Source organism: Muscardinus avellanarius (genome assembly GCF_963383645.1).
Source record: "Muscardinus avellanarius genome assembly, chromosome: 7".
Classification (NCBI taxonomy): Eukaryota; Metazoa; Chordata; class Mammalia; order Rodentia; family Gliridae; genus Muscardinus; species Muscardinus avellanarius.
The window spans coordinates 93,390,344-93,417,452 of NC_137793.1; the positions used below are offsets into that span (position 1 = coordinate 93,390,344).

At 35.6% G+C, this 27,109-nt stretch overlaps 1 protein-coding gene across 3 annotated transcripts in view; it reads left to right on the forward strand.

The window, feature by feature from the left end:
- The window catches only part of KCNT2 (potassium sodium-activated channel subfamily T member 2), a gene marked incomplete at both ends in the record, with an annotated part of 363,001 nt that overhangs the window by 252,122 nt on the left and 83,770 nt on the right, over positions 1-27,109 (forward strand). For 2 of the 3 annotated variants that reach the window (XM_080699605.1, XM_080699606.1), the window contains 4 exons: positions 16,574-16,723; positions 18,286-18,515; positions 24,639-24,852; positions 26,450-26,555. In XM_080699605.1, the coding sequence (XP_080555731.1) occupies positions 16,574-16,723; positions 18,286-18,515; positions 24,639-24,852; positions 26,450-26,555 (700 nt within the window). The remainder of the gene's footprint in view (positions 1-16,573; positions 16,724-18,285; positions 18,516-24,638; positions 24,853-26,449; positions 26,556-27,109) is intronic. The other variant, XM_080699607.1, reaches the window with a different exon arrangement.

The window sequence follows — 27,109 nt, forward strand, 5'->3', positions numbered from 1 at the left end:
GTGCATGCTTGTAATCTTAGTACTTTGAGACAGGAGAGTTGCAGGTTCGTGGCCAGCTGAGCTACATCATGAGGCCCTCTGCAACTTAGTGAGACCCTGTTTCAAAGTAAAGAATAAAAAATAGGGATGGGTAGTGTAGCTCAGAGGTAGAATGCTATGGGTTCAATTCCTACTACTGCAAAAATAAATAAATAATAAATAAATAAATAAATGTTTGTGGATAGGTCATAGATCCATCGGAAGAAAGGGAAAGTTAGCCTCTGTCTAGGGCCATATGTCCCCAGAGTGAGCAGTGTTCCTTCCCCACAGGGGATGCTCTGGAAGAAATATAGCTATGTAAAAGAATACAAATTTGTCACTGCATATTTCTGTCTGTTTGCTTAAAGAAAGTAGATTTCCAAGTAATTTCTGAGAAGAAGACCATAAGCCAAATGAGTTTGGGAACTTCTGGAGGCTAAGCTTGCATGAACACCTCCCACTACCACAACAGACAATTAACCAGAGGAAGGAGCTTTGGCCTCCTCAAACCCCAGAAGCCTACTTCCTTGGTAGCCCTGCCTGTTTCTTCATTTCGCTCATGCCCTAAATCAAGTACTCCCTTTGTGGTCTGTCGGGGGCCCAGTCAGGGTCCAGCTGTGGTTACAGGTGGTGAGGTCCCAAAGGATGAAGAAAGCACATGGAGTTGGCATCCCAAGAAGAGAAAGCAGCAACTTTATTCTCAGGCCCATTGTCCCTTGTATAGGGTTCCAGGCAAAATGACTCGTGTCCACATCAGTGTGATGTGTACTTGTATCTTTTATCTTGCCTAGTCATCCTTATATGACTTTGTACACATCTGTGGCTGTGCAGGATGAGCGTACATCTGAGGCTATATGAGGTGAGCAGAGTCAGGTCCTCATTACCAACCTGTAATCCCTCTGGTCTCCTACACTCTCCCCCCTACAGGGTGGTGGTGCCTGACTTGACCCAGAGATTACTGCATTGGGCCCAAATATCACAACAGCAATAGAGAGTACAACTGGTGACTAGTGTTCCTATAGCCACACAGAGGATGATCAGTACCCATTTCCAGGAGGAGACCAACGAGTTCCACCCAGTTGTAAGCAGGTTTTCCTGTAAAGTTTGAATAACCTGTATTTCCGCATTCATCTCCACTAAAGTCTGCAGTACCTCCTGCTGGTGTCTGGCATATATACCCAGGATTTTACATGGAGAAGAGCACATGTTTCACCTTGGGCAGCAGTGAGCATACCTAACACCATTTCATTCTGCAAAACCACCTACAACTTCTGGGTTGTTTCATTCATGAAAAAGTAATGAGCCCGTCTGGATGTAGTTAAAGCTTCTGCAACATGTCGGGCTAAGGCTTTCGCTTGTAGTTATACTTCTATATACTACCCTCTGCAATAAACAATGTAACATAGTTCTTGGGGCAACCACCCAATATCAGCCACAACCATTTTCTATGGCATATCTCATTGAGTAGGGGCATTATTATGGTCTTGACATAAGTCCTCTGACATGTGGTGACATTCATCTCATTCCAGCCTGCTGTGGTTTCAGGTTCCTAAGATAGTCCTGTATGCAGTGGCAGGAGCAACTTGCCATGGGAGACCTTTGGTTTTCTCCACTGGTAGCTCAATGCAAACTCACCAACAGGAGATGTTAAGTAGTCTCACAAATGTGTGCTCAAGAAAGCAGGCTATTCCCTGCCGTTAACCTGGATGATAGCACAGGGCAGAAAGAGAGACCACTATAAGTAAGTCCTTCCCATCTGGGAGGATGCAGATGACATCCTCATCTTGCAAACATTCTTCAAAGAATGCAAGGGAATAGGCCATAGTCTTATGGCCTGTGTGCCTCTTTAAGCCATGCCTTCTGCCCATGGAGGAAGTATGACCTATATCAGACAGGGTCAGGTATCTATTCAAGGGTCCAGTTGCAACTAGGCCTCCTGTCCCAGGCCCCATGGTTCCAGGAATAAAACCCATCCCAGAGCCATTCTCAGCATTCTTGCCACCCTTGGGCCAATTGTTTAAGTGCAGGGAGTATGAGGACTTCTCCCTTTACCTCTTTTCCTACCTGGAGGTTTTCTGAGCTCCCTGTTACCCACCAAGTATGGGACATTTCTTCTGTTACCTTATCTAAGAAAGCCTGCCCAGTGTGGCCAGGTTGCTCAGTTAAAAGCTGCACTACCATAGGCACTTGTGCCCTTTGCTAACTCTTCCAACTGAGGGCCAAGTCCTTCATCTACTACTTCAAGAGTCTGTTAAGCATTCAGTCATTCTGGCTTCTTGGGGCCAGACTCCCTAGAGTGTTGGCAGCCTTCCCGGCCCTGAGTCCACGCCGCTACCACTGCATTTGAGACATTTAACCTGGCCCATGTAGCAGCCAGTGTAGACTGGAGAATGTGGCTCCAGGACTTTTAAAGCCTTCTGGACTTCTGGCTAGAGATATACCTCATCCCATTCTGACTAGGTATGTACATCATCCCAGTCTTCTGGCAGAGAACACACTGCCATTTGGCCTGTACCAGAAACTATAGGGAGCCCAGGGGCCACATGTCCACCACCCTGGATTGTTTCTCCTGAGACTGCTTCTCCAGAGGGACACTGGGGTACTCACCTCATCCTGCAGACTATGCCAAATGTCATGGGTGGGGTCAAGGGGCAGCTGTGTTTGCAGGCAGTGAGATCTTCAGGACAAAGAAAGCATACAGAGCCCCCATCCAGAAAGCAAACAGAAATTTTATTTTAAGACCCATCCTTTATTTAGGGTTATTTAGGGTTCTGGGGAAAATAATGCATTTCCACATTAGTATGACAGGAAAAGGTGTATTGTGTCTTCTTACTGAGTCATCCTTACATAACTTTATATACATCTGTGGCTGCATGGGATGAGCACACATCTGGGCTGCTCAGGAAGAATGGTGTCAGCTACTTAGTGCCAGCCTGTACTTCTTCTGGACCCCCCATAGTGTTTGACTGATGAAAACCAGGTCACATGTAAGCACTATTGCTAGGAACCATGATTCCTAAAAGTTTCAATTGTAAAGGGTCCAAATTAGGAAAGTTACGTCTTGAGTCTCAACAGGAGGCTGGAATCAATCAAAAGCAGCACAGAGATAGGAATGCATGTTCCCTCTCTCAACTGGAAAAAGAAAAGGAAATCATAAACTCCAAGAAAAACAAAATGTAAGATAAAATAAATAAGAGAGTATTAATCATTCTTTCCAAAATAGTTCAGGAAACTGGCAGATAAGGTCATATATATGATTATAACACTTCATTTCACTCTCAGTAAATGCCATTGTGATAGATACAATAACGTGCTGTCACTTCTCAAAGAGTATTTTTAATCTGAAGGCATGGGCTTACTTATAGCTGGTAAGCAAAATAAAAATATTTTCAATTATTTGTGGTACTAGGGATGGAACCTAAGGGCTTTTTACCTCCAGGCTACACCCCCAGATCTAATTTTTAAAATTTCTTTATTTGAAAACAGGGTCTCACCAAGTTGCTGAGCCTCACTAAGTTGCTGAGGCTGGCTTGGAACCTCGATCCCCCTGTCTTAGCCTCCCAATTTACTAGGACTACAAGCATGTGCCATCATGCCTAGCTCTTTAGTTCCAACAACATAAAAATAACTATAAAATTAAAATCTTGGAGTGAAATTCAATATATATTGTGAAAGTGAAGTGGATAACTAATGTCCTTAGTTTACAAAATAGAAAAATCAAGTCTGAGTCTCTGGTCAGCGGAACAAAGTTGAAAGTATTTTAAGTTAAAATACTAGTAGTTTTCAACTTTCAACCTAAAAATTAATGGGTTAAATTATTCTATAAGTAGATTTTATTTATCAATACAACATAGACATTTTTTCTTTTTGAATTATTATCTTTGAATCTACCTGTATTTAGTCAGGTCAACACACACAAGTCTACATATCCAGCCTGATTCTGTTTTCATATTACTAGATTTGTTTTATAAACATGAGTTGCAGAAGACTGAAAAAGATAAGTTAAAAATAGCAAGATGATAATATGAGCAGCCTTGAGGTAATCCATTTGGAAATTTTTCTTTTTCTCAAATCTCACAGGAGATCAATAGAGCAACAGATATTCTTACAATGATATGGTAACAAAATATGTTACTGTTAATAAGAAATTCCATAAAAGTCCTCAAATTAAGTTATAATTTAGAAGGATGTGTTTTTAATTTTGAATTCTGGTCAAAATTTAAGCTAAAAATGATATAAAATAATAAATATAATGTTTAAGTATAATAAATATAATGTTTAATTTTAATTATATAATTAAAATTTAAATAATGTTTAAATTGTGTTATTGTTTAACTTTTTATTAATTAATTAATTTATTAATTCAATTACTCATCACATATATCTGTACACTGTATGATGATGTGACAAGTCTGGTAAATACAAACATTAATACGTCCAGATCATAAACCCAACCAAGTTTCACAAACAGATTATTAGTCTAATTTGTGATCATTGCAGGGCAGGACACAATTTTAACATTGCTTATATATAGGTTTGAAATTTATTATAAATTTTTCCTAAAGGATTTATTGGATCAGTAAGTATATGTTTTAGCTATAGTAATATGAGTTTGCCTACTTTGAGAATTTACCAAATAAGAACATGAAGATGCGGCAAAAATATCCCTAGCTGTATACATGTAGTTATTTATTTATTGCGGTACTTGGGATGGAACCCAGGGACATTCTACCTCCATGCGACACTCCCATCCTTAATTTTTTTTTATTCTTTATTTTGAAACAGGATCTCACTGAGTTGCAAAGGGCCTCACTAAGTCGATCTGTGAACTGTGATTCTCCTGTCTCAGCCTTCCAAATGCTGGGATTACAAGCTTATGCCATCACACCCGGCTGTATCTATTTTTAAACGATTAAAAAAAACAGCTAATTAAACGTTATAGCAGCAACAATGCGCACTTTCCAAACCCTCTTACCCTTCCATATTAATAGTTACGGAGTGCAAAGCTCCTGGAGAATTCACCATCATGTTCTGAACTGAACATAGAGACACAGCAGTATAATATCCAGGCACAAGGGCAGGAAGCACTTTAACAGAAGCTCAGCATATGGTATTTAGTGAACAAGTGGGCTGTGCTCTGGGAGAGAGAAGGGAAAGTACATTCTGACTATAAATTTTTATTCATTCTAAAGTGGAACAGTTTTAAACCAGTGAAATATGCCAACAATGGAGCCACAGAGCTGCGAATGCAGCTTCATTGTGACAAGTTCATTTCTTTTCCACCTGACAGTGTTAAAAGTAGATTTCCATCTACTCCTGGCAGCAGTTTAGAATTATTTTCGGCCACAATTAATAGGAATTCAAAGGGCACTTCAAAAGCCCACATTGAGGCTATTAAAGGAGAACCCAATTTTAAAATCAGTGCATTTTGGCCACCTTCATTGTGCAATCAACATTTCAAATTTAATTTTTGAGCTATTTTTTATTTCTTATTGAAATAGATCCCTTTCAAAATGGTGTTCACTGTTTATTTCACTGTTGGTGAAGCTTGGAAACTAGAGAGCATCTTGCTTTTCTTTGCACTGTCAACAGTAGTATTTCTTATCCTGAGAATGTCTGTTTTCCAGTCCCATCTAGTGGTAGAAAATTGATTATAACTTCCTATGTTTATATCTACAATTTTTAATCTCAGAACTCAGATTTTCTGTTTAATTTCTGTTAACAAAATGTTGAGGATGTTCTGCTATTCAAGAGGAGAAATGCATAAGCACTAGACTGAGGTGTCCAATCTTCTGTTTTTCTTCTATCTAGAGTTCACAAAATATTTTCTTTCTGGAGAAGATATCATAACCCTGCACCTGCACAGTCATTTATTCATGAAGATCAGCCAGAAAAAAAATGTCTCTTTAAAGTTATGATAGTTTATTTTGACAAGTGCATCCAAAGCTATGATAGCTTATTTTGTAATTTCACCTGTTTTGAAAGTCTCTGGGCACCCTGAACCTCATAAATTATAATTTCAATGACAGGTTACACTTTGTTAAAACTATTTCTTTGGGCTCTACTGGCTAGACTGTCTATACCTATCATTGAGAGTAAAGGTGAGACTGTACTGCCACTTACATATGCTTGCCTTTAATAAAGTAAAATTTGGATATCACTGTGAATTCATGTAATTTATGTATGTGTAACAAAGAAGGCAGCCTGTGAAGTATATAAGCAACTAACTGAAACCAAGCTAACATTAAGTCTATACTGTACAGAATCCTATAAAATACATTAACTTTAATTGGACTTAAACCTTTCAGTCATTTGTCTTAGACTTTTTAAACCTACTTTCAGTCACTGTGATAAGTTGAATACATTTTATCTTCTTTAGAGTGTCATTAAACAATTTTTATTTCCTCTATTTCACTTATTTTTTGAAATATAAATTTAAATGGCATCCTTTTCCTAAGGCAAAATATTCCTTAATTATATGCAAAGTCTATTATACCTACTAAAAATGGATTTTGTATCAAAAATACCTTGGACCATTTATGTGAAAATAATTTAGCTTGATCATAAAAGTACACAACAGCCAGGAGTATGACAATCTATGTTTAGTTTGGTGAATTTATGACAGATTATCGTATGTTTAGCTATAGCACTTAAAATCAAAGATAACAAAATGTACTAGAATACTAAACCTAGCAATTAGAATCCAGAGATGTTTGAAAAAATAAATGTAATGTTGTAAAAGAGGTGAGTTTTCACCAATGATTACATTTTACAAGTTTAAAGGCAGTGCTTGCAAATACCAAGGTTGCTCTTTAGTTTACCATTTGTGTGATGGCATACTTATTCCCATAAAGAAAACCATAGAATAAAAATAAAATCTTACTTTCTAACATTTATTTGTGTGAATTTTACAGAAACATGCAACTTGAAAAAGACTTTGCCTTAGAATAAAGTTGTATGTCATTTTTTCAAAAACACAAACTATATCACCAAGCCAGGATGATTCAGTACATTCTTGAAAAAGGAACCAAGGATGTAACATAATAAAGCTTTAACATATTGCATCTGGAACAGGAAATTCCAGTTAAATCCTTTAGTTTTTCCTTTGGGATATTTGAATCAAGGAAACTTAAAAAAAAAAACTATATGGGTTATTTTATTGAAATGAGCGTTCTCTACTAAAATGCATTTTCTGACAAGAGCAGACCCAAGTACTAGTCATTAACAGCCCTTGTCTCACTTGTTTGGTGGTATTGAAACATAGGAGCCTGGTATGTGAGTTCACTTTACTCTCTGGCAATAAATACCCATTGGCCTTGAAGGTGATGAATTAATGAGGAATGTACAACTCGTGTTTAAAATAAAAATCACTTTTCTGAATTGATTTATTCACAATCCAAAAGTTAACGGGAACAAATAATATCTTTAACTAGGAAACAATAAACAAAATTGAGTAAATATTCGTTATTTATAAAAAAAAGCCAAATGCCTAATATATTCAGTGGGACTTCTATATTGTCCCTGATTTGGTGGTTATATCTCAGTTCAAAACTAAGGACAAAGAAGAGAAGTATCTCATTGTGTTTTCTAAATTTTCTCTCTTTCTATAAAAAAGATGGCCAGAGAGAGGGGAAAATAGAGAGGCATAGTGCTCTCACTGCTCCCCCCAGCTACATAAGCCGAGGTCCAAGCAAAATGCCTGTTACTCCTGGACAATAATGAATCTGCAAGCAGTGGGAGCTAGCATCTCACTGCTAGTTGGGCCTCTGCTTTTGTGGTTTTCTATGATTATTTGAGCATGAGGGAAACAGAGTCAGAGATGGCAGGGTGAGGAACAGAGAGAACTGTATAGAAGCCCACATTTTCCATGCATGTGTGCCCAGTAGCATGATTGATAACTTGACCAGGTTGAGCTAAATTTTTACCATTCCTTATGTCACACAAGGTGAGGAGAATAAGAAACTAGAGGCTATGGGATTGTCTGCATAGGGAATAAGTTGAAAGACAGTGGTTACCTGATATTATACAGAGGCTCATCCCTTACCCCCATGCAGTATATTCAGGTCTCTGTGAGATAGCCAGCATGGTTACCTTTGTTATAGAGAATACTAACAATCAGTTAACTAATGCAGAAAAGAGCAAAAGCCTATGGAAAAGAAGCCTTGAGCTGGTGAGACTAGAGCTGCAACCTGGGTAGGCCTGAGCTTGCTTTGAGTAGAACTTGAACGCTTGAATGTGATTTTAATCATTGTCACTATTTACTACATTATGGTTTAAGACTCTAAAACTACAATGCTCCAATAGAAGCTTAAGAAAAAACAAAAGTAATGCCGGGCGTGGTGGCGCACGCTTGTAATCCCCGCGCTTGGGAGGCAGAGACAGGAGGATCGCGCAGGTTCGAACCCAGCCATGTGCGCTGGCTTAGGAGACCCTATTTCCAAATAAAAAATTTAAAAATAGGTCTGGGAGTGTAGCCCGGAGGTAGAAGGGCTTCCAGGAACCCCAGTACCGCCCCCCCCAAAAAAAAAGAAAAAACAAAAGTAAAAGAAATGGAAATGGGAGATTTGAAATTGCACTGTTGAAGGCTATCATGGTGATAGTTTGAAATTTATTTACTTTACCAAGTTATTTTTTCTTTTCATTTTTTTAAATAATTTTTTTACATTTTTCTTCTTTTAAGTTGATTTTTCTCACTAAAACACTTGCAATGTTTAAAGTTCAAAAGAAGTATGCATGGTGGCTCATGTCTGTAATCCCAATACTTTGGATGCTGAGACAGGAGGATTATAGGTTTGAAGCCAAGCCTTGCAATATAGGAGTCCCTCTGCAACTTAGTGAAACACTGTTTCAAAACTATATATATATATATATATATATATATATATATATATATATATATACACACACACACACACACACACACACACACACACACACACACATATAGGGCTGGGGTGTGGCTTGGAGATAGAACACCCCTAAATTCAATCCCCAGTAATGTACACAAAGACGCACACACGTACACACACACACACATACATGTGTGTACATGCACTAAAATAATAAATAAATAAATACTACAGACACAAGCATCTTTTCCTTCTAGACTCTCCCATCAGAGTTTTCCCAGGATGCTCCTGACTGGCACTGGGTACCTGAATTCTGCAGCATGCTCCTTAATAAGGGAAATAGAGACATAGAGACTTAAGGGATTCTTTAACCATTAAACAGATATTTTTAGAATGTACTCTGTGTTTTAATTTTTTTCATTTTTATGTTTATATTCTCTTATTTTTCTATTATCCTTGCAAGTAGCTATAGCTGGAAACTACAAAAATAAACATAAACTGAAACCTGACCAGTAAATATTATTTACTATTCAGTTTTCAGTCAATATATTAGAGCACCCTCCACTGGGTATGGAATAGACAACAGACTATACCATTTTTCAAGCTGAAGTGCTCTTTGAGGTTAAAGATAGTAAGAAAATAGACAAGACAATTATTTTTTCTAAATGTTCCCTTAATCGACATAAACACACTATAAATCTTCATTAAGTGGCTTTTTATAATTTTCACTAAGTATTCCATTTGTCATCTTTTTCCTAAAATACTGGTGTTTCTATTATTGAGATTTTTACCTAGTCATAACGTTCAATTGATAAGACATTAAACTCATTTCATGTCCATTAATAACTATGAAATTTGTTGCTTTTTTCTCATTTCTAATATCAAATTCATAACAGGAAACAATAACTACTTAGACTAAAACTTATTCTGCTCAAGGAGACAGGAATTATGTCACTTAGAAATCAGCACATTTAGTAACTGAGCATGGAAAACACTATTATTCTTTGTTCATTGAACAAAACATTCATTAAGCATTTACTCCGGTGTCAGAAGAGATGTCACGATGTGGGGATACAGTGGTAAATAAGACATGATCTTTTTCTTCAAGGATCTTATTTCACAGAAAAGTGAGCTATTAAGAATTAATACAGCTTAATCTTAAAGTATTATGAAAAAAGAAGTACAGTAGTCAGGGCTGAGGAAGTCAAGATTAAGCTGAAGGTCAAAGACAGAGTAAACCATACAGATCCAGGGGTCAGAATTGTGACAAAGTGTGGGTGTAGGAGTTTATTGTTCAGGAAAAATTAAAGCTCTCACCTGGATGGAGCAAGTAAGGAAAGGAAGATAGCCATTGCAGAAACCTCAAAGACAGTCACAGAGTAGGCCAGGAGAACTCATAATGATGATGCGATGTTGAACAGAAGGAAGACGCCCATTAAGCATTTCCAGCAAGAAAATAATTATCAAGTGATGTAAAGCTTTGAAATTTACTCTTTGTAGATTTTTAATTGGCATATAATATTTGGACATATTTATGAGATACACTATTACAAAGCAACACATCCATATAATGTATTATGACCAAATCAGGATAACTACTATTTTGTTTCCTTAATTATTATTATTTCTCTATGTAGAAACCTTCAAACTCTTCTCCTTTCTTATTACAACAACATAAATGAATTTTTAGGGCCAATTTTGGAGGCACAAGGATTAATTAGGGTTGGTTTATAAGCACTGATAAGTGAGATGGGCAGGCATGGTGGAACATGATGGCAATCTCAGTACTTGGGACGGTGAGACAGGAAAATCATAGGTTTGAAGCCAGCCTCAGCAACTTAGTGAGACTATGTTTCCAAATAAAAAATAAAATAGGATAGGAGGGTATAACTCTGCGGTAGAATATCCCTGGGTTCAATCCTTGGTACCAGCACTCCTCTAAAAATTTCTATAATTGAAAAAGGTAAGCAAATTATAGCTGAGTTCAGGAGATACTTGGTGATAGAATTAAAGAATTTTTTAGAATGAAAAGTTTGATATTACGTATCTATTTAGTTATATAGTTGTTTCCCCTTTATTCAAAAATAATTTTGAATTCAATATATTCAGATACAACTAAAAATATAGAAAGTTGGGAAGAATGGTAAGCTAAAGGCAAAGGAAAGCAATTTATTGATTCATAGGACATACAATTAGTAATACAAATAAAACAAGAGTCGGGTGTGGTGGCACACACTTGTAATCCCAGTATTTGGGAGGCTAAGACAGGAGGATCTGGGTTCACTAACAGCTTCAGCTACTTAGTGAGGCCCTCTGCAACTTAGTGAGACTCTGTTTCAATATAAAGAATAAAAAAATCGAGCTGGGGTTGTAGCTCAGATCTAGTCTGTCCCTGGCTTCAATCCCCAGCACCACCACCACCACCACCACCACCACAACAACAACAACAACAACAACAAACAAAGATAAAACAAAATTTTAGTTCTTAATTCTTTAATAGTTTGAAAGAGGATAGAGAACAGGTGCAGCATTCGTACTAAAAATTGAAATTCTCAGAACTGATGTTTTTTAACAAAGTAGAGACCTTTTAACCAAACTACCTGGGCATAATTTTTTGATTTGCCCGTTTGGGCAAGATCATGGAAACCATTAAGCCCGGGTTACTTTCTCACAAAATAAAGATAATAGAAGTAGATACCGATGGTTCTGACTGACAGTGGTTCAATTTAGAATTTTTGTTTTGTTTTGTTTTCTGATGGTGGTAAGCAATATGCATTTAGTGGAAACCAAACTTGAATTTTGAGTATTGATCTTTTCTCAGGTAAATGATATGGTGATCTATCTGAATTCTCTGTCACAATGCAGGAAGCTGTAGTAACTCACAGTTCCTTGCCAGCCACCTGCTCAGAATAATCAGCCAGTACTCTAGTGTCTTACATTGCTAAACTATGATGTTCGGTAGGTTAGGTGTCTCAGATGTCTTTTGGGCTTACATTTTATTCAATTTATCAGGAGTCAGTTGGTACAAAACCCCATCATAATCCCATAGAAGACAAAATATATAATAGAGCTCTTCTGGTACTCATATTTTGCTGAGGACTGGAGTGGCCTGAGAGGCTGTCTCAGGAACAGACAAGCAAGACCAGGTGTGGTGATGCATGCCTATAATCCCAGAAATTGAGAAGCTGAGACAAGAAAATAGCAGGTTCAAAGCTAGCGCCAGCAACTTAGCCAGACTGTTAGCAATCTAGTGAGATTCTGTTTAAAAATAAAACATATACTGGCGTGGTGGTGCATGCTTGTAATCCCCGCGCTTGGGAGGCTGAAACCGGAGATTGCACAGGTTCAGAGCCAGCCTCTGCTACTTAGTGGGACTCTCAGCAACTTAGTGAGACCCTGTTTCTAAATAAAATATAAAATAGGTCTGGGAGTATGCCGGGCGTAGTGGCACACACTTGTAATCCCAGCATTCGGGAGGCTGAGACTGGAGGTTCGCGGTTCACAGTTTGTGGACAGCCTCAGCTACTTAGGCCCTCTGCAACTCAGTAAGATCCGGTTTCAAAATAAAGAATCAAAAATAAGGCAGGGGCTGTGTAGCTCGGAGGCTGAATGCCCTGGGTTCCATCCCCAGACCTGCCCCAAAAAACAAAAAACAAAAAATAGGTCTGTGAGTATAGCCCGGAGGTAGAAAGCCCCTGGGTTCCACCCCTAGTACCACCAGTAAATAAATAAATAAATAAATAAATAAATAAATAAATAAATAAGCCTAGGAGTGTAGTTGAGAGGTAGAATGCCTGGATTCAATCCCTAGCACTACTACCACTGATGGCAACAAAAAAAGAAAGAAAAAAGAAAGAAAAAAAAATAGACAAGCAAGAAACATACACATGAACACATATTTTTATTTGATCAAGCTATCAATTTCACCCAGATTTATAAATTTAAGGCAATTCCAACAATCATGCCAATGGCCTTCCTTGAAAAATAGATAGATAAGCCAATTTTAAGGTCATAGGAACAAAAGAAGAAACTAGACTAACAAGGAAAATTTTAAATATGAGAAAATTACCCTATATATTTTTAAGTATTTTACGGTCACAATAATTAAATCACTGACATTAGTGAATGAATAGAGATAAATCAATTTAACAGAGTAGAAAGTCCCAACAGAAGCACATATATCGAGGAATTTAGTTTTTGATAAAGAGGTTAAGTCACTGAGTAAAAAATGGATTATTTAATAAATTGAATTACAGTGTACATTCTTGGAAAAAATGAAACTTGATGCATTCATCACAGAAAAAGAGAAAAATAATTACTCTCTGCCTCAATAAAACATTAGTTTTAAATTATTTTTAGGCAGTTAAGGGGCCTGTGTAATGTAGCATGATGGGTTTTTTGAAAACAGCAAATGAAAAATATACAAATATAAAGCTTATTTTGTCACTATCAAATTTCTTTTTGTGGTGCAACATATTTCTTATTTATTAGAAAATAGTTCAGACATGGAAAATATATAAGAACATTATTCTGAACATCCATGTACTTAGCATTCCAGATTTAAGTAGTAAGCATTCCAAGTGTTTGTGGAGACTCACATATACCATCTCTGATTTAACTACGTCCCTAGGACATAGTTAAAGTACATTGCTGAATCTGAGACCACCTCTTGTGTTTAACATTTTACATTTAAGATTTCTCCATGATGTTTTGTAAGCACTGATATTTGCATTTTCACTTTTATCTTTATGGATGTTTGTATTCATACTTTCTATGGATAGGGGTATTGAAGATTGTTACATTTTTTTCCTCCTTCATCCAGAAGTCCTTCCAGGTCCCCCTTCAGAACACACCAAGTATCCAACCTGGTCCAAACCATCATCAGATCTTCCCTCCAAAAACTTAGTTTTCTCTTAGTTGTTTCATTTTTCTCCCCAACAGCATTTTTGACACACAACTCAATTTGTTTACTTCTTTTGTTTATTGTTAGTCTTTCCCCATTAATGGCTCCAAAAATAAATAATATTTTGCCTTTTTGTTTACTATCATAACATTTGAATCGAAAACTTTTTTTCTGGCATGTTACAATCATACAAGGAATGTTTTGAAGCTGGGTGCGATGGTGCATGCCTGTAATCCCATTGCTTAGGAGGCTGAGACAGGAGGATGATATGTCCCAGGATAGCCTCAGCCAGTAGTGAGACTCTCATCAGCCTAGTCAGGCTCTTTTTCAAAATAAAACAAAACAAAATTTGGGGTATAACTCAGAGATAGAATGCCCCTGGGTTCAATCTCAGGTTCCGCCAAAAAAAAAAAAAAAGTCTTATTTAGAAATTAGTGAGTGAAACAGTATAGTCATCAATATTTGGTGGAATTGCTATTATCTAACACTTCTTAAGAAAATAACCTGAGCTTATAGGAAAAATTTGCATATTTATAATTGGCTCCACATAGAGATTCTTGGTAATCCTTGGAAAGCCTTTAAAAAATCATAATGGGAAGATTTCCTAGATAAATGATGTTCCCTGAGGTGAAAAGTATCAATATAAAACAGCAGGAAAACAAGCAAATTATTTAAGAAAATTCATCTGAATTGTCCTCGTCTGACCCCACCCAATTCTGTTCTCTTTCAAGTCACCACATTATGCTCCCATTTCAGTTCTGAAATTAGACTTATGACTCTCATGAACAGCTTTCAGTATCCTTGCATGACAATTATCTGACCCATGCTGCCTTTTGGATCTCAAACAAACCCTGATGAATTCCCTGAACCATTGCTTACATTTCTGGACCTTTAGATGGGTTTTTATGTTTGCCAAGTACTTTCTTGCCAAATGGTGCTGAGGTATACAACGAGATGACTTCATTTCTGTGTGTCAAGGTGTAAATGATGATATACCAGGGCTAATCATTTTTGGGAAGTACGAGTTGAGCATAGCCATATGCAATCAACGGTTAAGAATATCTTAGTTTTTCTGTTGCTAAAAAGTAGATTAACATGGATGAATAGACTAAGTAAAGGATTTAAGAGCATTATTGTTTCATAGGTTGACAAGGCATGTTGAAAGTGGCTCCAGAATTTAGAAATGAGAAGGAAGATCAAAATAATAATGGTAGATAATACTTACTAAGTGCTTTTTATAATACTAACAGATCCTACGGGACGGTTTTGTGGAACCTCATTTTCTCTAACCTCTAACACAATGAGGCTGATGCTGTTTTTCACAGAAGAGAAAAATAACTCCCTGAAGATGGCAGATATTAGATTCAGATCAGGCAATTAGATTTCAGGGCCCTAGTTTATGGCTTTTAAGTGTATTTAGGAAAAATTTAAATACAGGGTAACTTACACCCTGAAAGTTTGTTTTTTAAATTAATTAGCACTTTGAAATGGTTGATAAATATGTCTTTCTTAAAACACTTTAGACAATATTCTGAGTTTAAAATTGGCTTATAAGTTTAAATATGGATGGCTTGTCATCTGATTCCGTCCATTGTGAACCTTTAAAATTTATGGTAAAATTTTTATTTTTATATATTTGCATTTTGCTACTTGATGTGCATTTCCTATACTAGTAGAGTTCATAAGCTTTATTCAGGCAAAATAAATGAGCTTATTATAAAAAATAGTAGGAAAGGAGTTATTTATATATTCTTTATAAATTTCTTATAACTTTAATTTTTAATAAATTTCTAAGACCACTGACCAAAGTTATGTGAAAGCAGAACATTTTGGAACAAAATAAACTATACTTTTTACTATAACATTCTTTTTAGAAATACTTCTGGGATCTATTTTGAAGACTGTTTTGCCAAAATCAATATAGAGTGGTTTATAAAAAGATAAATTAATTTCTCACATTTCTGGATGGGGCAAGTTTGAGTTCTATGTTCTAACATGATCATCAGGAGGACTCTTTTTGAGTCGTAGACTTTTGACTTGTATTCTAACCTGGAGGAAAGAAATAACTAATTAATTGGTACTAATAATGTTACTAATCTTAGGATGAGGGATACACACTGGCTTATTACCTAATTACTTTTGAAAGACTTAAACTCTGAAGACCATAACATTTAAAGTTTCAACACATGGATTCTGAGATGCACACAAACATTCAATTAATTTCCGAGATCATTAATTTTATCACAAAGTTCTTGATTGTTACAGAATTGTAAGAAAATCACTTTTATGGTATAGACACAATTAAAAGTATATTTGGTTTTAAATTAATCAATAGAAAATATTGTAATTTTAAATAGCAAGCAAAATCATATACTTAAAAAGCCAAGCAGGTATTATGAGATAAAGTTAGTTATATATTAAAGATAATAACTGTTTCTTATGAAATGTGTATGACATCATATTTAGAGAAAGACCCAAACTCAAACACCATATCACATTGGCTCCTTATCCTAATATATGCAATTATTGGCTTGATCTTGCAAAACTTACTTTTCTAGAAACCAGCTATGTCTCAGGCTTATATATATATATACACACATATTGTGTTAATTTCAGTTTTTTTGGAGGGACTCTTGTTTGTTATGATATTCAGAACTCAGGGTATCATGCAGATTTTTTTGAGTTTCCTAGTTCCAACAGTTAGAAAACAGTTGATGGCAACTGCCATGTGTGTTTGTGTTTTAAAACACATTCACCGTGTTTTTCTCTTGTGTGTGTGTATGTGTGTGTGTCTGTGTTGCAGAGAAGGCCAGCAATCGCCAGAACAATGGCAGAAGACATATGGTAGATGCTCTGGGAATGAAGTTTACCACATTGTTTTGGAAGAAAGTACATTTTTTGCTGAATATGAAGGGAAGAGTTTTACCTATGCCTCATTCCATGCACACAAAAAGTATGTTTCTGCTTTCAGAGCAGAATTAAAGTGTCAATAAATCAATAATACTAGTTTTTAAGAGTGTACTATAAGGCATATTGATAGTATGATTTCAGGGGTCTCACTGTGACATGTCCATACAGGTAATGTACATATGTGGTGCTTTGATCATGCCCACCTTGTACCTTCTGTGGCCGTCCCTTATTTCTTGTCTCCCCTCAATCCTGTTCTGCTTTCTTTGTCGTCCCTTCTCTACCTCCAGGTCAACTTTTTTTCTTGCTTGTTTGTTTCCTTTGTAGTTTCCATGGAGAAGATAAAACGTACAATACTTGGCCGTACTTGCCTTTTGTGTCTGGCTTTTTTTGCTTAGCACGATGTTCTCTAGTTCTGTCCATTTTCCTGCAGATGTCATGATTTCATTATTTTTATGGCTGACTAGCACATCCTTGTGTATTTACATCATCTTTTCTTTACCGGTTCATCTGGGATGGGCAGCTGGGCTTATTTGGACTGCTGCAAGTAAAGTCATCACAAACACAGCAGTGCTGGTACTTCTTTTGTATACTGACTTCATTTCTTTCAGATATATACCCAGAAGTGGGATAGTTAGATCATGTGGTCATTCTAATTTTATTTTTTAGGGGAACCTTCATCTCATTTTCCATAGTGGCTATAAACTAATTTGCATTCTTCCTAAAAGTCTATAAAGAACCCTTGTAAGAGTTCCCTTTTCTCAGATTCTTTGCCAGCATTTGTTATTTTTTGTTATTTATGTTAATCACCATCCTGACTAGGATAATATAGAAAACCAATGTAGTTTTTATTTGTATTTGCCTTCTTGCTGAAGTTGTTGCAATTTTTGCATTTATTGGCCAAATGTACTTCTTTTGAGAAATGTCTGTTTAGATTATTTGCCCTCTTTTCAACTGGACTCTTTATTTTTTTAGTAGATTTTTGAGTTATTTATACATTTTAGTGTTATATTCTGTCAAAAGAATAGCTAGCAAAAATTTCTACCATTGTGTTGATTGTCTCTTCTCTGTGTTATTTCTTCTAGTTAAGCTGAATGGCTATTCAAGACTATTCTAAAATTTTTCTTTTTTAAATTTAAGGTAGACCACATATAGCATAAATAGCACTAGAAGAATTTAAGGGACTCAGCTGTTTATATAGCTTTCTGTAAATTTATTTTTCCTTATAAAATAATTTTTAAGCATTTGTGATCAAAGTAAGATATACTATTTGTTTTTTATCAAAATAACTTATAAAATTATTATACAATATAATCCTTATATGAAATGTGATTTGATATTTTGTATTCTCTTCTATTACATATATATTTATGCCAGTCATAATGAACTGAATTGATTTTACAAGAAAATTCTTTTGTTTTTTGTAAAAATGATCATGTTGAACTTTTGGAAGCCTTTCAAACTTCAAAATTCTGTTTATTTAAAGCCTTATTGTTTCTGCCTTATAATAACTTACTGAATTTTTACATATGTAAATTTAAAAATAAAATCTAAAACCTTTGCTGAATTGTAATTCTTAGATTCTTTTATTTTCTTTTTCAAATTAAGGTTTGGTGTCTGCTTGATTGGTGTTAGGAGGGAGGATAATAAAAACATTTTGCTGAATCCAGGTCCTCGGTACATTATGAATGCTACAGACATTTGTTTTTATATTAATATTACCAAAGAAGAGAATTCAGCATTTAAGAACCAAGACCAGCAGAGAAAAAACAACATGTCACGATCTTTTTATCATGGACCTTCCAGATTACCTGTACATAGTATAATTGCCAGCATGGGTAAGTGCAAACATGTTTAAAATTATCCTTAGTTTCTCTTAAAGAAGTAATAAATGTACTCCAGCTTTAAAAAAAATCAAAGTCAAATTTAAGGTATGCATGTGCACATTACATACTAAGTATGATTAGATATACAAAGCAAAATTTGTTAACTGTCAACTTGGTTAAAAAGTAAGAGTACAAAAACAGCCAATAATCATTTTACATTTCTGATTATACTATAAGTACTTGATTTCTCTATTTCTCTTATAAATCACCCATCTAATCATCAACAAAGGCAAATTCTGATGTTTTCCATTTTTCTCAGAACTGCCTTTCCATTTCTATCTCACTCCCATAATTACACTTGGCTTTTGGTGACAAGGAAACAAAGGGAAAAAAAATTCTGCTGTTAGAGACCAAAAAGAATTTCGTGAAATTTGTTGCCACCAAACCACCTACAAGCCTGTACATATTTAGTTTCTGTCAGGAGGACAATATATCCTTTCTTCTAACTAATCCTAATTTTCTTATGTATTCTGTGGACCCACCCTATTATTCTTTCTCAAAGACTTTACTTCTTCATCATTACCTTCATTTTATTTTGAAAATTACAAGCTGACTTCTCTCTTCTCTCATCTTTCACACACTCGAAAATACATAGACACTTTTGAACTTCATGCCATGACATCTTCCAAATTCTTCAAAAGAGCTCTCTTCAGTTTTAGGCTATGCTCCTCGTCTCGATCTGCCATCACATCACTGAAATTACTCTGACAAGGTACCACTGTTTTCTTCATCACCAAATCTAGTGGTTGTGTTCACACCACATGACAATATTGACCAAGTTTTCCTTTAAACCACCCAATGCCTGTTCCTTGTATTGTGAATGTATATTCTCCTGAAAGGTCACATTTTCTCTCATAGATTCAACTGTGCTCCATTAACTGATCATTGCTTAACCCAAATCATAAAGTTCTCTTTGCCACAATATATTCAACTAGCTGGTAACTACTTCTATCTGCGTTTCTAACAAGAATATCCAACATAACCTGATCAAGTTGAATTAATCTCCCCAACCTGGTTCAACACCAGTTCCTTTTCCTTTGTTAGCTAAAAAGTAAATATTACTATTCTTCTCTGATTTGTGAAGTCACAATTCTAACTTATTACTAGTCCTCTCCTCTCATACCTCATGATTCACTAGGTTCTATTAAATCTTATCATGGAAATACCCTCAGAATCCTTCAGTTCGTCCTATGACCACCACCAGTGTCATCTAAGTCTGTTATCTGGTTCATCTCTTTCTCGATCTGTAAGATCATCCCTTTTTTCCTAACCATGCATCCAATATTTCTGCCATGCACTGTATTTTCCACCCTTCAACCAAAGTAATTATCTTTAACACAATATTGGTATTATAATTCTCCTGTATAAGTAATTTTAAAGGCTTTATATTACCCAGTGGGGTGGGGGGAGCTTAAATTCTGTGATATAATATGGTTTACAACTAAGACTGGCAAAAAGGACTCATTTGCATGAATCAATCCCAGTTTTTTACATAATAATCTCAATTTACATATATACCTTATCATGTGTAATTGTTAAGCGTACCCCTTCACTCCCAGGAGTATTTCAGTTTAGAAGACAAGACCGGAGTGATGGCACATGCTTGTAATCCCAGCATTTGGGAGGCTGAGACAGGAGGATCACAGTTCAAGGACAACCTCAGCTACATAGTGAGGTTCTTCTCAACTCAGTGTGACTCTTTCAAAATAAAGAATTAAAATATAGAGCTCTAGGTGTAATGCCTCTGGGTTCCATCCCTACTACCTCAAAAAAATAAAAGATACATTTTACATTTACTTTACTTGTAGGTTGTGCTAAAGATTGAACCCAGGGGCATTCTACTTTCAAGGTTCACCACAAGCCTTTTGTTTTAAATTGGAAACAGAGGTTTTCTTAATTGCTTAGGGCCTCACTTATTTGCTAAGGCAAGCTTTGGACTTAAAATTTTCCTGTATCAGCCTCCAAAGTACTGGGGATTATAGGCATTTATCACCATTTCTGGCTATATATGTCTTTTATTAACAAATTTCTTCTTACTTTTCTAGCTCACCACCTAAAATTTCCCTATAAACTACTTCTTATCCTTTTTTATATCAGTCTAAATATCAGTCTTTTCAAGATCTACTCCAGTACCATGTGTAGACTTTGTTAAGTAACTTTCTTTGTCATTGAAAAAGCATGTATTTTTTTTTTTTTTTTGGTAGTACTGGGGATGGAACCCAGGGGCATTTTACCTCCAAAGTATACCCTCGGTCCTATTTTTTATTCTTTATTTTGAAACTGAGCTGCAAAGGGCCTCACTAAGTAGCTGAGGCTGTCTACAAACTATGATCCTCCTGTCTCAGCCTCCTGAATGCTGAGATTACAAGAATATGCCACCATGCCTGGCTCAAAACATGTGATTTTAATCCTATAGTAACACTACTTTTCTTTCTCATACATTCAACAACTGTGTATTAAATAGTCAATATATACTGGGAATTCCCATCATATTTGTGATAAAAATAGATTAGTGAACAAACAGAAATAGTTCTAGATCACAGAGTTTTCATTATGTAATGGGGAACACAGGCAATAAATATGTAATATTGTTTAAACTAATATATATCTATTTATATAATATATAGAGATATAGTTATCAGTTGAAAGATAGAAGGCTAAAGAAGATAGAAGGCTAAAGGAAAGACAGGCTTGTTGATTAAAATATTTTAGTTTGGAATACATTAAATTTCAGATGTCTGTTAGGTATCAAGAAGAAAATGCCAAGTATGCAATTTTATAAAAGAGTTTAGATTTCAGGAGAGTGATGCAGCTTGAAAAACTAAATTTTGGATTCCTGAGCTTATTTAACATCATTAAAAGCCCTAAAAATGAGCAAGATCATTGAGTAAATGAGTACTGTCAGAAAAAAAGAAAAAGTACAGCTCTGTGCAAGACAACATCATTAAGCATCAGGGAGATGAAGAAACAACAGCAGGTGAGCCGAGGGAGGAGCCACTTGCAACATCATAGAAGAAAAATAGAGATGTGGTGCCCTAGAACACACAAGAGCAGATTGTGTGCAGACACTTCCATGGCGAGCCCTGTCCAGTGTTGCTGATAAGGCATATAGCAAAAGGACAAAGGATCGGCAATTGAATGTAGCAATGCAATGACTGCTGTTTACCTGGATAAGACTTCTTCATGGAGTAGTGCTGGAGATGCCAGACTCACATGGGCTGAGGAAGGAATAGTAGAAGACAAATAGAAATTCTAGGTTTAGATAATTCTTAAAAAGTTTTTCAACTAATAGCCAACAAATGACTTGGTAACTGAGCAATTATATAATAAAGTGGAAAGACATCTGTTGGCTAAAAGATATTGAATAGTAGATTCCTCAATTATAAGTCCCATGTGAGTAAAGAGAAAGAGCTGGAAAAAGATGGGGGAAATACATGTGTTAGAGAATGGCGTCTCAGAAATATAGAATATGTATGTGGACAGTATTTGCAGATTCTAAGGTGTAAAAAGGAGAATAAATGGCTGAGGAAAGATAGAAAGAAAAGGCCATGACTGGAGTCGGGAGGACAAGGAACGGAATCTAGGTATTAGAAGGATCATGCACATATATAATAAAATTACCATGGATTAGGATACATAATGTATAGAGACTAACAGTGATCTGAGAACATATTCACTAATGCAAGATTATAGAAAGTTGAATTTAAGCAAAGTTCAGTTTTGCTAAGAAAGTGTAATGGGGCAACAATGTGTCAAGGAAGAGAAGGAGATATGCAAAAAAGAATTCTAATTCTTAAATATGGAATTTAAGATGGGTAAGAAGAAAGAATGTCAAGGTATGAGAGGAACACTGAAAAGTTTGTATCATCTGTAAGTTGAATTCCTGTTAGGGTAAAACATAGCTGGTGTTTGAAACCAGTGAGAATGAATTGGAAAGACATAGTGTTGATTAAAGGATGAATACATGCAATGGATGAATGTGACATCATGTTTTTGGTTATAATACCATCTACAACTGTCTATGAAAGTGAAAGGCTTGGATAAGGTGAAGAGCAATTTATTCAGTGAATTCAAGGCACAAAGAGGCAAGGGTGTAGGAAGAAGGTTCACCTATTTGCATTCTAGAAACACTGGATGAGGCAAGAATGTAACCTTATTTGGAGATAGAATTTTTACAGAGGAATTCAAGTTAAAATGAGGTCATTTAGGATTAGCACTAATCCCACATGACTAGTACATCTACAAGAGGAAATTTGGGCATGAACATATTCACAGAGGGAGGGTGATATAAAGAGATACAAGGAAAGATGCCGTTACCAAAGCAAGGAGTGAGGACTGGACCGGTTTCTTCTCTATAACCCGGAGGAGAAAAATAAAAAGAAAAACGACCCCTGCTTGTAAATGTTTAGCCTACAGAACTATGAGACAATATGTCATAAAAACACCCAGTTTGTAATATGTTGTTATGTTAGTTATGGTACAATAACACAAAAAATATTGGAGAAATTGCCCAGAGTCAGGGCTGATGATCAATCAAAATAATGAAAGATAGTGGATAATGTAATCTGAAGACATAGGATCCAAAGATGGGATTTTCACCTAAAAAAGAAAAGGAATGTCCTGAGAGACAGAACTGACTGTATTTACCCACCTCAAAAAACACAAGTTACCCTATGGAAGGTGGAGGGGGAAAAAACATCTCAGTTTTGTAAGGGAAAGAAAAGCTTCAAAGAGCTTGTTTCTGTAACTGTAATTGTCTTTTCCAATGTATCTTCCTTGAGCAGTTCTAACTTGATCATATCCCAGTGCCCAGCCTGGTGCCAGCTATCAGTGTTGACAGAATAAGAAGTGAATAAAAAGAGAATATAAATTGGTCAACGTCTGCCTGTGTTAGGCAGGAAGATGATAAAGCAATAGTTGGGAGTTATGGAAAGTCAAATGCACTGGAAGGAGATGATGAAAAGATTCTAATTCTAGAGGAAGTAAGAGGGATTTGAATCCACAGTGGTGGAGTGGTGATTAGTTTTATATATAACGATACTAACTTATAAGCAAAAATAAAGGAGGGAAAATGTGGTGAAAGTCTCATCTTTCCTTTGGAACAGAGAGACTTGAAAACATTTTAGATGATGATTTTCTTTTCTTTCTGAAGCAGATGATAAGATTATTTGTAGGGCAAATGTGGTAAATATGATTTTGAGTTCACAACTTTAGGATGTCAGTCCTACCATGTGGCTTTCTTTTCCTTTTATAAGTCAGCTTTATAACATTTAAGTAAATCAATTCACTCAGCTGGTTAATTTTCAGTTTTATCTTATCACCTCCAGAAATCTTTTCTTTTTCCTCCATTAGACAGATTGTATTATATATTACTGCTTTGTTTAAGCTCCTGAACATTATAAAGACGAAAGAGAAACTATAAATAAACAAATAAAGAAACCCAACTGAGGGGGATGAAAAGGGGAAAGAGGGAAATTCCCTAATATATGTGATGTACATTCACAAACATATCAAAGTCAATCACTAAGCCAAACGTGAGAAGGAGGGAGGCGGGGAGGGAATGGGGTAGGAATTGACCAAGGGCCAAAAGAGTGATGTGTGCATGTATGCCTCTACCATCTTGTACTCCATTAAGATGTATGACTACAATGCACATATTAAAAAAAGAAAATTGGAAAGAGGGAGTGTGCCTATGGTTTCTGATGGCCTCTCTCATTACCTTTGCTCAGATACTGGAATGTATGAGCACTAGCTCCCATGCAAGGACTTCCCACTAAGCACCACTTCTTAAAAATTACCCCTGCTTCCCACAGTGCCGCACTTGAGACCAAGCTCCTAGTGCACAAAACCCTTGGGGCCAAACCACATTCAAACCATAGCATATACGTTGTACAGATAAAAGCCTTCCTGTTTATGGAAATGTTTATGTGAACAAGAAACAATTCACTTTGAGAATTCAGCATAAGTAGATTGATAGCTAATGCTGATTGTATTTTATTAATTTTCATCATCAATGATCAGTTTGTTGTAGACATGACAGATTCCTTGATGTATTTTTATGTTTCATTGTTTTAGGTACTGTGGCTATAGATTTGCAAGATACAAGCTGTAGATCTTCTAGTGGTCCTACCCTATCTCTTCCTGTTGAGGGAAGTAAAGAAATAAGAAGACCTAGTATTGCTCCTGTTTTAGAGGTTGCAGATACATCATCAATTCAAACATGTGATCTTCTAAGTGACCAATCAGAAGATGAAACTGCACCAGATGAAGAGATTTCTTCAAACTTAGAGTATGTTCAGATATTCTAAGGTGTAAGATTGCTTTGTTTCATGCTAATAACCTTACCTTAAATATTTAACTAAAGAGAATTCTAAGCTCTCAAGTTTCTGGCTTCAATGTACATTTCCAGTCTCATTTTTCCTCTAAATTATCCTTTATCCTTAAATAAAAATAAAAATATAATTTGTATTGCTAGAATATAAACTGTAAGTTCATAATTATTTTTGTTATATAATACCTTCTACCTTTGTGTGAGTCAGCTTTTTGCTACAGTGACCAAAATATGTGATGTGAGAAGCTTAAAGGAGAAAAAATTACTTTGGTTCTTAGTTTCAGAGCTCTCAATTCACAGTTGGCTGGCTCCATTGTTTTGAGCTTGAGGTGAGGTGCAGTATCATGGCAGGAGGGTAATGGTGGAGGTAAGCTGCTCAACTCATGGCACATGAGAAACAGAGAGAGGCAGAGGAAGGGCCAGACACAAGAAACACCTTCCCAAACACTTCCACTCCTACCTGGACCTGCTTCCTCCAGCAAAGTCCCACTTCCTAGAGCGTCTATCACTTCCTAAAGTCCATTCAAATTATCAACCTATAGAATAGAAAATCCACTGATGAAGTCAGAGCCTCTATGATCCATTTATTTCCTGAAAGCCCCAACTCTGAACATTACTCCATTGGTAGATCCAGCCCTCAATACACTGGTCTGTTGGGGACAGTCTAGATCCCAACTATAGCTACTATCCATTTATTATACATCCATGCCAAAATTCAGTTAATTATTGAATGGCATGTAAGAGTAGCTTCCTTCATTATTTTTGTTTGCCTATCTCACTTTTAGCATTCTTTTTCATTCAGTATACTGATATATATATATATATATATATATATATATATATATATATATATCACTAATGACACTTTAGTCTGCAATAGAATTTGTTTAAATGTCTTATTCCTTATATTCTTGTAGCGAAGTGGGAAGCACAAAGGTCTATAGCCTCAACTATAGAATCTAAAAACTTTGCTCTGCCAGTTTCATTTTATATTCTTTATTATTACCAATTAAACAACCTATATGACTATTTACCTTCAATTACTATCTGTTAGAATACATGAATATTAATTGAGATACTGGAGAAAATGATTATGACAATTTTATGTATTAATTGATGTAATTTATTTATGAATATTAATTATTAAGTATTAATTAGTATCACTAGTAATAGTGGTGGTATTGGTAACATTATCTCTTAACAATTGTCCCAGTATCTTTCATGTAATCTTAATGTTAAACTAATTAAAATAATATGCAATTTGAGCTTCAAATAATTTTTTCACGACAAGAAATAATGTTTTTATTTTTCCCATCATTTAAAAATATAAAAACTACCTTTAGTTCTTTAAACATTGTGGTAATTGTAGTACCAGATATTATCCCTGAGCCATAAAGTGCCTACTCCCCATTCTAACCTATATCTGTATCAAAATATAATTGTAGCATAAAGTATTACTGATTCTAACTTTATCAAAATATGGGAACATGGTTGCTACTTAATTTTCCAGTTTTGCATGACTTGTCCGGCAGTGATATTTCATATTGTTTCACAGGTATGCTAAAGGCTACCCACCTTACTCTCCGTATATAGGAAGCTCACCCACATTTTGTCATCTCCTTCATGAAAAAGTGCCATTTTGCTGCTTAAGATTAGACAAGGTGAGTATTGTTTGTTGGGTGTCGTTTTCTCTAATAATAAAATGTTGGCATTGAACAGTTACATATAAATAACCTGTACAGTATTTTGACTAAACTATGTTTAAAGATATTATCTTTGCAAAGGTAAATTTAATTACATAAATTGGTTAATATAAACTTTCTAACTTCACCAAAGATTTCCCAAATTTTTTATCCTCTTAATAAATTAAACTCATCAATCAGTTAAGTTTTTCAAGGGGAAATAGAGGTACTTGAATTTCAAACCTCGGAACCCTCAACAGCCAAAGCCTCCCCACATCATGCTGGTCAAATGTGCATTATTTAATTGGTCACTTCTGCTTCAAATCTCAATGTGGAATCTACTGACATAAGATGAGCTCATCCTAATATGCGAGACTAAAGACACATTCACGACTACAATGAAAACTATTACAATTGTCTTGCCTAATAATCCCTTTCCCCAATTTTAACATAGTTCTTGGTTTCTGCCTGGGTAGTCTAGAGAAGTCATACAAAACAGAAAAAAATTCAGACAATGTTAGCATCTTTATCTC